The sequence below is a fragment of the Sinocyclocheilus rhinocerous genome, unplaced genomic scaffold, assembly GCF_001515625.1.
Source record: "Sinocyclocheilus rhinocerous isolate Xijiao unplaced genomic scaffold, SAMN03320098_v1.1 scaffold2194, whole genome shotgun sequence".
Lineage (NCBI taxonomy): Eukaryota > Metazoa > Chordata > Actinopteri > Cypriniformes > Cyprinidae > Sinocyclocheilus > Sinocyclocheilus rhinocerous.
The window spans coordinates 1,112,996-1,125,657 of record NW_015652304.1 but is presented as its reverse complement, the minus strand read 5'-3'; the positions used below and the strand labels follow the sequence as shown (position 1 = coordinate 1,125,657).

The 12,662-nt window shown below is 36.4% G+C and overlaps 1 protein-coding gene across 4 annotated transcripts in view; it reads left to right on the top strand.

The window, feature by feature from the left end:
- LOC107714698 (cell adhesion molecule 4-like) overlaps window positions 1-12,662 on the top strand; it is a 146,033-nt gene that overhangs the window by 116,081 nt on the left and 17,290 nt on the right. For all 4 annotated transcript variants that reach the window (XM_016520652.1, XM_016520653.1, XM_016520654.1 and 1 more), the window contains exons 3-5: window positions 179-466; window positions 4,618-4,779; window positions 9,327-9,417. In XM_016520652.1, the coding sequence (XP_016376138.1) occupies window positions 179-466; window positions 4,618-4,779; window positions 9,327-9,417 (541 nt within the window). The remainder of the gene's footprint in view (window positions 1-178; window positions 467-4,617; window positions 4,780-9,326; window positions 9,418-12,662) is intronic.

Below are 12,662 nucleotides of genomic sequence, written 5' to 3'. Positions count from 1 at the left end.
TTATTTGAATTCCCTGAGAAAAAAAAAAAAAAAAACTGTATTCGTGCGGTACACATGCGTACCGAACCGAAAGACGCGTACCGAAACGGTTCGGTACGAATACGTGTACCGTTACACCCCTAGTATCCTGTGGTTCCTTTATCCTTACTTATCCCTACTCTCTCTCCCTCTCTTCCAGCACTGAAAGACGACCGTTTTCAGATGGTTCTTTTCACGCCGCGCCTGGTGCGGATCACGTTGACTAATGTAAGTGTATCTGACGAGGGTGGCTACTTCTGCCAGCTCTACACCGATGACACACACCACCAGGTGGCGACGCTGTCGGTGGTGGTGCCCCCAGCGGTGCCTACGGTGGAGGTGAAGAAAGAGGCAGTGGAGGGTGGAGAGGTGGAACTCACATGTGTGTCCCCGCGGAGCAAACCACCAGCCACCCTGCGCTGGGTCCGAGATCGCCGAGAAATCGCAGGTGAGTTTAATTTAAATGTCACAATTATTGTAATTTCACATTCAGTGCAGCCACATTTATATACTATACATGCACTTACAAATATGAAAGACACATAAGCACATATACAAACACAAAAGAGTCAGCTTTTCTTAAAAATCCTTCACATGTGTGCATATTTGCTTTGTCTCTTTGTCAGACTCTCTGTCTTCACGGTAAATGTCATGCATTTCGACTAATCTCTCTGACAGCCAGGAAGATACGCTTTGCTCCTCTCCCCCATGTGTTTGCTCATTGGCACATTTTCCCCTCTATTGCTTTATGTCACTCTATCGAATTTCAAATGCATCTGTCCATCTGGGTCCCTTTGGATGTGTGCAGAAGAACGTTTTTTTTTGTCACATACACTCCCACACACACAGAACTGGATCCAGGTGCGGCCCCAATCTGTGCCTTTTATTCCTTTTCTGTTAACTTTACCTCTCATTTTCCTGCTTTCTCTCTGCTCTTTTTCTCACTGCCATTATATTTTCTCTATCTTTTTGTTTCAGCTTTTCTTTTTTGGGCTCCAAGAAGGGAAAAAACATGGAGAAAGAAAATAACAAAGACACAGAGACAGGAAAAAAAGAGGCAGGAAAGTGCAGGGTGAGATTGTAGGCTTGGCACTCTATCAATGATGGCACTCTACAAAGTCGTGAGCGCAAGTGTCTGTCTGTCTGCGACAGATTCAGTACAATGGGGCTCAGTTTGAATCTAGTCTTCTGAGTCTGCCGCTGTTTCGCTTCAGTGAAAATAATTTAAATGTCTGCCTGATCAAGGATATTTAAGCAATATCACACAAGTAAGAGTTATATAAGCAAGTTTATGTCAAGTACTGTGTTTAGGACCAAATTGTCTGTTAATTCACCAAGTAGCACACAGGCTGACAGCCGGTCTGGAAAAATGGCACAACTCCAAAATACTGCTCGCATATTTTGGTCTGGAACGCCACTAACACAGACAAGTAGAGTGACACAAACATTAAAACCTGGCCTGTGCTGTAACACCAGTGCTGTATTCATGTCATTGTATTGTTAGATGGTACCTCTGAGATTGGACCCACTCTATAAGGTTCAGTTTGTTAACATTAGTGGTAACACTTTAGTATAGGGACCAATTCTCACTAGTAACTAGTTGCTCATTAGCATGCCAGTTATTAACATTGGCTGTTTATTAGTACTTATAAAGCACATATTCTGCATGACCATATTCTAGATCCCTAATCCTACCCAATACCTAAACTTATTAATAAGCAGCAAATTAGGAGTTTATTGAGGCAAAAGTCGTAGTTAATGGTTTGTTAATAGCAAGATTTGGACCTTAAAATTTAGTGTGATCACATTAGTTAATTATAGTGCTGTCAAACGATTAATCGCGATTAATCGCATTCAAAATAAAAGTTTTTATTTACACAATATATCTATGTGTACTGTGTATATGTATAATGTATATATAAATACACACACAAATACACAAAATAATGTTCTTTTTAGAAGCATCATATGACCCCTTTAATATATAAACGTAACATTTTTCTTAAATATATACATGCATGGGTATGTATTTATATATACATAATAAATATACACATTATACACACATATACTATGTAAACAAAAACTTTTATTTTGGATGCGATTAATCGCGATTAATCGTTTGACAGCACTAGTTAATTACTAACAATATGGTACTTTTACAGCATTTATTAATCTAGGTTTACTTTTTTTTAAAAGGCTGCACCAAGGCTGCATTTATTTGATTAAAAATACAGTGAAACATGTAATATTATTAACTATTATTATTATTTAAAAAATCTTACTGACCCCAAACTTTAAACAGTAGTGTACACTTTTAAAGGGATAGGTCACCCAAAAATGAAAATTCTGTCATTAATTACTCACCCTCATGATGTTCCAAACCCGTAAGACCTTCGTTCATCTTCGGAACATGAATTAAGATATTTTTGATGCATTCCGGCTCTCTGACCCTCCCATAGACAGCAATGATCCCAACATGATCAAGGCTCAGAAACGTAGCAAGGACATTGTCAAAATAATACATTTGACATCAGTGGTTCAACTGTAATGCTATAAAGCTACGAGAGTAGTTTTGTGCACAAAGAAAACAAAAATAACGACTTTATTCAACAATTCGTCTCCTCCGCGTCACCCTATGGCGCCATTTTGGAGAGTATCACATACGTAAATAACATATGTACGTGGATACGTTGTTTATGTTCAGATCAAAGCGTTAATAACGTAAACAACGTATTGTTTACTTAAGGATCCTTGCTGTCTATGGGAGGGTCAGAGAGCTCTCAGAATTCATCAAAAATATCTTAATTTGTGTTCCGAAGATGAACAAAGGTCTTACGGGTTTGGAACGACATTAGGGTGAGTAATTAATGACAGAATTTTGTATGTTGAAACATGTATGTTGCAATAAACAATATCAATAAACAATGCTTTATTTTTTAAATATCATCAACCTAAATATTGCTTAATCATGAATAATGATCAAACATGATTTAACAATAAACTATTCTATGTTTATAAATTAATATTAATCTAGATGCATGTTGTGAAAGTATAGCCTGCTGCAGTGGTTATGCATCACCCTGGTTTCCCTGACAAAAACCCAATAAGATTTTTCAATTGACTTTTGGATTATTGCAGAAAATAAACTCTGTGACCAACAAAAGTTTATGATTCATACATGTTTCATAAAGTTAATCATTTATAATTTATCATCACGACAACTTTTATGAATTTTAAAGCATAAATACAATCACCAAAATGTACGTAGGCTATAAACGGTATAAACCGGCTATAAATTTTGCCACCTGTTAGCACCTGCCTTTTTCAAGACAAGTAAAAGCTATAAAAAAACCACAAGTAGATATTACTGGTGTATTTTATGTTGTAGAATAAAATGTGAAAATACCTTGAGCTCACGTTACAGACCTATTTTAGGCATTTAACCTAAAACCCATTAACCCCATTGACTTTGTTATGATGGAACTGGAAATGCGAAACTCTTTTCCAGATTTTTGCCTCCATAAATGTTATCCCCATGTTTTTTTTTTATTAATTTTTTTAGTTCATGATACCTAATATATTAACCACAGTTAATAAATGAGTCGGTAACACTTTAAATTAGGGAACACATATTACCTCAATATTTTCCCTCAATAAACTCCTAATTTGCTGCTCATTAATAGTAAGTTTATGCATCGGGTCAGATTAAGGGTTCTAGAAATGCGGTCATGCAGAATAATGCATTAATATGTGCCTAATAAACAGCCAATATTCTAGTAATACGCATGCTAATAAGCTACTAGTTAATAGTGAGAACTGGCCTTTAAAATAAAGTATTACCAATGAGTCTTATTGTACATTGTTGTTTTAGAATCTTCTCTTAGCTGTTCACGTCTTGAAGAAACGTGAGAGCTGTCCAAGAGCTGTTCATGACTCAGAAATGATTTGTTTCCATGGCAAAGCTCATAACACCAGTAAGGATCGGTTTGTGGCTTTGTTGTCGGTCACAGCAGAATATTCGATCGCTTTTTCACGTTTATATGCTCCTTCAAAACAAAACACTTTGTATATGAGTATAAAATTACATATCAAACAGAAATATGTATTGATTTGTTTTAAGCCACTGCCATTTTGGTTGTTTTTATATGAAGTCGCAATGGGCAAGTGATTGGTGCTTTCTGTAAAATACAAGTTTGACAAAGACCAAAGAATAGTTTTACAAGTTAGAAACCCATAATCTTCATAAATCTGCAAACTCTGTTCGACCTCACACTCTATCGACCTACACTTCCCTCTGTCTGTTTCATCACCCCATTACTGCCCCTCACTCGTCATTTCGTTTTTCATCATCAACTTAAAACTTAATAGTCTCAGAAGGATAATAGAGCCTGTTCTGTGGTTATGAAATCGATGTGTGTAAGGTGCATTGCTCAGCGCGTCAGATTCATACTGTTTGAAGTAATCAGGGTGAGCGTGCAATCCTTTGTACAAAAGGTATGCAAATAATGTCTGGCTGAAATGTGAACGCACACTGTTAAAAATTCGAGCGAACTGACTTCCTCTCTTCCTCCTCTCTGTTCCTCTCTTTTCGTTCAGGTGTGATCTCTCAGCAGGAGAACGGCAAGACTGTGAGTGTTTCCAACACTATCCGTATCCCCGTGGAGAGGAAAGATAACGGAGCGGCGCTGAGCTGTGAGGCGTCTCACCCGGCACTCGTGGGGCAGAAACGAGTTCGTCACTACAGCCTGGACGTTCACTGTGAGCCAACAATGCCGTCACGTTTCCATGACTACCGCCATATTAGACTGATTAACGGTTGTTATTAGCTCGCTGAAGCCCCATCTGTTTAAACATGTTCACTTGGCAAGCCTCTAACAAGGTTTGTTTGTTTGCGTTACATCTTGCCTGGTATGATAAAGGACGAGAAGACAACAGTATCCCATTACACATCACACCACAGTGTTAACAGAAACACTTGAGATGTGATACTGTGGAAGGATTTCAACCAATAAAAAGATCTAATATTAACTTTACACAAGGACTTCTCTCATAAAGTTGCTGTAAAAATCGGGAGGGCTTTACTCTATAAAAAGACAATCGAGTTCAAATAAAATTTAGTGTATTGCTGTTTTTACCCACAGTTAGTTTAAATCAGACGCCTGCTAAAAATGAGTTGAAGCACTTGTTCTGTTATAAAACCTGGTGAGCTGCAGCTGTAGGCAGCATTTAAAGAGCATTTTTATGCAAAATTATGATTATAAATAGTTCATTCAATACACAACCATTCAAAAGTTTGACGTTGGGAAACTTTATTTTTAAGTTTTTGAAAGAAGCATAAGCCTCACCCAGGCTGTATTTATTTGGTCAAAAATACAATAAAACGGTAATAATGTAAAATATTACAATTTAAAATGTTCATTTGTTCCAAACCCGTAAGACCTTCGTTCATCTTCGGAACATGAATTAAGATATTTTTGATGCATTCCGGCTCTCTGACCCTCCCATAGACAGCAATGATCCCAACATGATCAAGGCTCAGAAACGTAGCAAGGACATTGTCAAAATAATACATTTGACATCAGTGGTTCAACTGTAATGCTATAAAGCTACGAGAGTAGTTTTGTGCACAAAGAAAACAAAAATAACGACTTTATTCAACAATTCGTCTCCTCCGCGTCACCCTATGGCGCCATTTTGGAGAGTATCACATACGTAAATAACATATGTACGTGGATACGTTGTTTATGTTCAGATCAAAGCGTTAATAACGTAAACAACGTATTGTTTACTTAAGGATCCTTGCTGTCTATGGGAGGGTCAGAGAGCTCTCGGAATACATCAAAAATATCTTAATTTGTGTTCCGAAGATGAACAAAGGTCTTACGGGTTTGGAACGACATTAGGGTGAGTAATTAATGACAGAATTTTGTATGTTGAAACATGTATGTTGCAATAAACAATATCAATAAACAATGCTTTATTTTTTAAATATCATCAACCTAAATATTGCTTAATCATGAATAATGATCAAACATGATTTAACAATAAACTATTCTATGTTTATAAATTAATATTAATCTAGATGCATGTTGTGAAAGTATAGCCTGCTGCAGTGGTTATGCATCACCCTGGTTTCCCTGACAAAAACCCAATAAGATTTTTCAATTGACTTTTGGATTATTGCAGAAAATAAACTCTGTGACCAACAAAAGTTTATGATTCATACATGTTTCATAAAGTTAATCATTTATAATTTATCATCACGACAACTTTTATGAATTTTAAAGCATAAATACAATCACCAAAATGTACGTAGGCTATAAACGGTATAAACCGGCTATAAATTTTGCCACCTGTTAGCACCTGCCTTTTTCAAGACAAGTAAAAGCTATAAAAAAACCACAAGTAGATATTACTGGTGTATTTTATGTTGTAGAATAAAATGTGAAAATACCTTGAGCTCACGTTACAGACCTATTTTAGGCATTTAACCTAAAACCCATTAACCCCATTGACTTTGTTATGATGGAACTGGAAATGCGAAACTCTTTTCCAGATTTTTGCCTCCATAAATGTTATCCCCATGTTTTTTTTTTATTAATTTTTTTAGTTCATGATACCTAATATATTAACCACAGTTAATAAATGAGTCGGTAACACTTTAAATTAGGGAACACATATTACCTCAATATTTTCCCTCAATAAACTCCTAATTTGCTGCTCATTAATAGTAAGTTTATGCATCGGGTCAGATTAAGGGTTCTAGAAATGCGGTCATGCAGAATAATGCATTAATATGTGCCTAATAAACAGCCAATATTCTAGTAATACGCATGCTAATAAGCTACTAGTTAATAGTGAGAACTGGCCTTTAAAATAAAGTATTACCAATGAGTCTTATTGTACATTGTTGTTTTAGAATCTTCTCTTAGCTGTTCACGTCTTGAAGAAACGTGAGAGCTGTCCAAGAGCTGTTCATGACTCAGAAATGATTTGTTTCCATGGCAAAGCTCATAACACCAGTAAGGATCGGTTTGTGGCTTTGTTGTCGGTCACAGCAGAATATTCGATCGCTTTTTCACGTTTATATGCTCCTTCAAAACAAAACACTTTGTATATGAGTATAAAATTACATATCAAACAGAAATATGTATTGATTTGTTTTAAGCCACTGCCATTTTGGTTGTTTTTATATGAAGTCGCAATGGGCAAGTGATTGGTGCTTTCTGTAAAATACAAGTTTGACAAAGACCAAAGAATAGTTTTACAAGTTAGAAACCCATAATCTTCATAAATCTGCAAACTCTGTTCGACCTCACACTCTATCGACCTACACTTCCCTCTGTCTGTTTCATCACCCCATTACTGCCCCTCACTCGTCATTTCGTTTTTCATCATCAACTTAAAACTTAATAGTCTCAGAAGGATAATAGAGCCTGTTCTGTGGTTATGAAATCGATGTGTGTAAGGTGCATTGCTCAGCGCGTCAGATTCATACTGTTTGAAGTAATCAGGGTGAGCGTGCAATCCTTTGTACAAAAGGTATGCAAATAATGTCTGGCTGAAATGTGAACGCACACTGTTAAAAATTCGAGCGAACTGACTTCCTCTCTTCCTCCTCTCTGTTCCTCTCTTTTCGTTCAGGTGTGATCTCTCAGCAGGAGAACGGCAAGACTGTGAGTGTTTCCAACACTATCCGTATCCCCGTGGAGAGGAAAGATAACGGAGCGGCGCTGAGCTGTGAGGCGTCTCACCCGGCACTCGTGGGGCAGAAACGAGTTCGTCACTACAGCCTGGACGTTCACTGTGAGCCAACAATGCCGTCACGTTTCTATGACTACCGCCATATTAGACTGATTAACGGTTGTTATTAGCTCGCTGAAGCCCCATCTGTTTAAACATGTTCACTTGGCAAGCCTCTAACAAGGTTTGTTTGTTTGCGTTACATCTTGCCTGGTATGATAAAGGACGAGAAGACAACAGTATCCCATTACACATCACACCACAGTGTTAACAGAAACACTTGAGATGTGATACTGTGGAAGGATTTCAACCAATAAAAAGATCTAATATTAACTTTACACAAGGACTTCTCTCATAAAGTTGCTGTAAAAATCGGGAGGGCTTTACTCTATAAAAAGACAATCGAGTTCAAATAAAATTTAGTGTATTGCTGTTTTTACCCACAGTTAGTTTAAATCAGACGCCTGCTAAAAATGAGTTGAAGCACTTGTTCTGTTATAAAACCTGGTGAGCTGCAGCTGTAGGCAGCATTTAAAGAGCATTTTTATGCAAAATTATGATTATAAATAGTTCATTCAATACACAACCATTCAAAAGTTTGACGTTGGGAAACTTTATTTTTAAGTTTTTGAAAGAAGCATAAGCCTCACCCAGGCTGTATTTATTTGGTCAAAAATACAATAAAACGGTAATAATGTAAAATATTACAATTTAAAATGTTCATTTTTTTTATATATTTACTATTGCAACGGACCCACTTTATATTAACTGTCTTTAACTACAGTTTACTTAATTTTGAAATAACCATTTGATACGTTTATTGTGTACATAAACGTTTTTTCATTGTACTTATATTTAAAAGTGCCCCCTGTAATTACATCTGTAATTAATTTCTGTAGTTACATCTGTAATTACTCTACCCCTATACCTTAACCCACACATAAACCTAGCCATAGCACCAGATCTTTCCCTAAACTCCATATCCCACATGAGTAGCAGCAAAAGTGATCTATTTAAATGATTATTTTATTGAAATAAAACGTTCAAAATGTATTTAATTTTTAAATTTCTGTCACTTACTGTAATTTTTTATCAATTTAGCGCATCCTTTCTGAATAAATATATACATTTCTTACAAAGAAATAAAAATTTACTTACAGTAGCCCAAGCCTTTGAATGATAAAAATATATAAAATAAATAATGTAAAAATATAAATACATATAAAAATGGTCTAAAATAATAAATAGATCATGATTACATTTATAATATTTTTAAAAAGTGTTTAAGAAAAAAATATTGTGCTCGTATGTGTTTATTTTTTATAATTATTATAATGTTATAATTATTATAATATCATTTGCACTGGCTGTATTAAAATCACCTGTGAGTCCAGAGCAACATTCAGTTATGCATTCAAGTATTTGTTCCAAAGCAATAATTTCCATTTTAGTCTGGATACTGCATTTGAAGACAGTATGTGTTCACTAGACTTTGTGACAGAGCTCTTTACCTGTTTTATTCCCTCTCTCTATCCTTCTGTTCTTTATCCTTATCTCTGCAGTTGCTCCTACGGTGAAAATCATTCCCCCTCAGGGCATCCTCCGAGAGGGAGACTCCCTCAGTCTCACCTGCTCCATTACCGGCAACCCACTGTGAGTGTACATGAGCATGTGTGTTTTCCTTTGGAAATGTTATCTGTCAGGTTGCGTGTGGGAGATTTTGATGGATGTGAAAGCGCGTGTGAAGTTCTGTTTCTACATGTGCTTTAAAAACTAATCATCTGAACTGGTCCCACAAGAACAGCTTTCATCTTCTAACACTCTAAAATGCTTAAAGAGGATCATCTCAATCCAGTTCCAATAAAATATAACAGCTCAGAACAAAGATGATCCCTTCTCCTACAAGAGGGAGAAGAGGCTTGACTCCGTCCTCTGTTCCTCCTCCCATCTCTCTCATTACTTCACCTTCAATTTCAATTTCAAAGTACACAGTAAAAGCAGTGACTGGAAAACTAAAATAAAAATGTGTTGTATATTTATTATTTTCCAACAATTACTGCCACCTTTATTTATTTATAAATAATAAAAAATAAGTGTTTTAATAAATATAAGTAGCAGTCAAGACTGAAGTCATAAAACAGTATACAATACAATTAAATGGAATAAAATAAAATGTTATAATGTATTATTAGTTTTATTACAAGTAATGCCATTATTTATTTATTTATAAAATAACAAATATTTTATTTTAAGACGTAAATGAATTTTGCAGTGAAGGTACTATATAATAAAAAAAATAAATAATAAATTGTTATTGTACATTATAATTTGTATTACACTTGCAACCTTTATTTATTCATAAATAATATAAAATGGAAATAGAACAGAAATAGAAATAGAAATAGAGACAGAAAAAAAAGAAAATAGAATAGAAGTAGCAGTAAAGACTGACGTCATAATACGAAATGTTGTAGTGTATTATTAGTTTTATTACAGTTAATGCCATCATATAAAAATTTAGTTTTAATTAAAACAAATTATGTGGCAACACCTGTGGTCATAGTTGTAATAAAAATTATAACAGTATGCAATCAAATAAAATCAAAGAGGATAAAACGAACAATTAAAAAAAGACATTAATGAAAATATTATTGCTATATTGTTTTTCTGCCAATTTTGATACATTGGAATGAAGCTTCAGAGTTTTTCAGGGACATTTCTCTTTTTCCACACTAAACGTCTTATATTGAAGGAGAAAGTGTCCCACTGTCAACCTCCCCAATGTCACAGTGAGCACAGACGCTTTCTTCCTTCAGAAGGCATGTTTGTCTCAGTCTGTCTTTTTTCTGCGGCTCGCCCGTGGTCACTGAGCCTCTTCTCCTTAAGAGCCTGTGAGCAGAAAGCCATTAAACCTCTCCAGAGCCTCGTAAGGGACCGCTACAGAAATGAAAGATGGAGAGATGGAGAGATGGAGAGGACGCTTGAGCTGCCACTCATTTTGCACTGAAATGGGGAAATGACAGAGTGAGGGAAGGAAAGAAAGAAAGGTGGGCTCAGAGGAGTTTTAGCTACGAAAGAGAAATGAAAGGCTACGTGATTTATGCGGTAGGGAGAAAGAGAGTGTGAAACGTGTAAATGTTTAATTGTAGGGGCATATTTGAAGATTACAGAATGCGGTGATGAGAAATGAGAATAGACTGCCCACCCAGAGAGAGACCGCTCTCTGGATAGGTTGAGATAAATGAGTGTATTGATGGGAGGAATGAGAGATGGATCCAGATGCCGCTCTACGGTAACTGAACTCACAGTACACTGCATCGTGCTGCTTGGTTATAAAGCCATTACCATCATGTTCGTCCGACATTAATCACCAATTAAACACAGTCTGCGTTTGTTGGAGGGGTGTGTTTATTATTCCTCAGCGCTCTGGCTGGCTCATCCTCGGCGTTTTTGCTCGTGTGTGTGTGTGTGTGTGTGTGATACTGTATGCTGAATCCTGTGAGGGCTGTAATTAAACGTGTCCTGCGGGATTACGGTGGGTGATGACGTAGACTTGTCTTCTAGCCAGGGTGGATGAGGGATGAGGCGTTTCACAGGCGGTGGGCTCAGAACTGAAGCCTCAGGCTTTTTGCCCTACAGTTTCCATGTATCTCCTGCTGCTGTGGATCACCTCGCAGCTGTTTGTGTGTGTGTGTGTTAGGTAATCTCCTCCTTTCATGCTCTTTTGTCTCTGTCTGACTGGTATTATCTGCTAGGACTATCCTCTCTTCTCTACTCCTCACTTCTTTGAAAAATATCAAGTATGTAAAGGTATATAAAAGATCTATTTTCCAGTTTAAAATATTCAGATGTTCTTAAAATGAGATAAATGCAATCATGAGTAGATTACTGCTTTTATAAATCCAAGACAGTAATGTTCAGTAAAAATAATACAAAATTTTATTCTATTTTAAATAATTAAAAATTAACAAATGGGCAAAACCTAGTGTTTTGAAGGATAGTGGAAAAGACTGGTAAAGATTCTAAAATTACAGTTAATTAGTTCTTGAGGGCTGCACTGTGATCCTTAAATAGAATCTTTTAATGTCATATAATGGTTCTGGTTCTAAATATGCCTGACAAGCTTTTTGGTATGTGAACTTTTTTAAACACTTAATTACATTGTAGTTGGTGTCTAAATCATGGTAAAAATCATTATTTTTTGATCAAAATAAATTTGCACAGGACACAATGTATGCATCTGTGTGTTTGTCCACAAACAAAACAAATAATGGCTTTATGAGTGAGTCACTGAATCATTCTTTCAACTGATTCATTTCTAAAACACTCAACCATTTAGGAAAGAAACAAGTGGATGTCTGAGTCCAAAACTGCATACTTTGAGTAGGTACACAAAGTAAAGTAATTACTTTGCAACCATTAAAATGTACATTGTACTACATTGTACAAGTACATGGCCTAATGGTTAGAGAGTCGGACTCATAGCCCAAAGGTTGTGAGTTCGAGTCTCGTACCGGCAGGGATTGTAGGTGGGGGGAGTGAATGTACAACGCTCTCTTCCACCTTCAATACCACGACTGAGGTGCCCTTGAGCAAGGCACCGAACCCCCAACTGCTCCCCGGGCGCCGCAGCATAAATGGCTGCCCACTGCTCCGGGTGTGTGTTCACGGTGTGTGTGTGTTCACTGCTGTGTGTGTGCACTTTGGATGGGATAAATGCAGAGCACTAATTCCGAGTATGGGCCACATGTCACGTCAATTTCACTTTTTCACTTTCACTGCCATTCACAAATCTTCTCTATGAGGATGGGTTAGTAATGTGTCCATTAGATGCATACTTCAGAAGCTCAAAAGAGATTCAAAAAATTCAGTGGGGTGTATATATATATATATATATA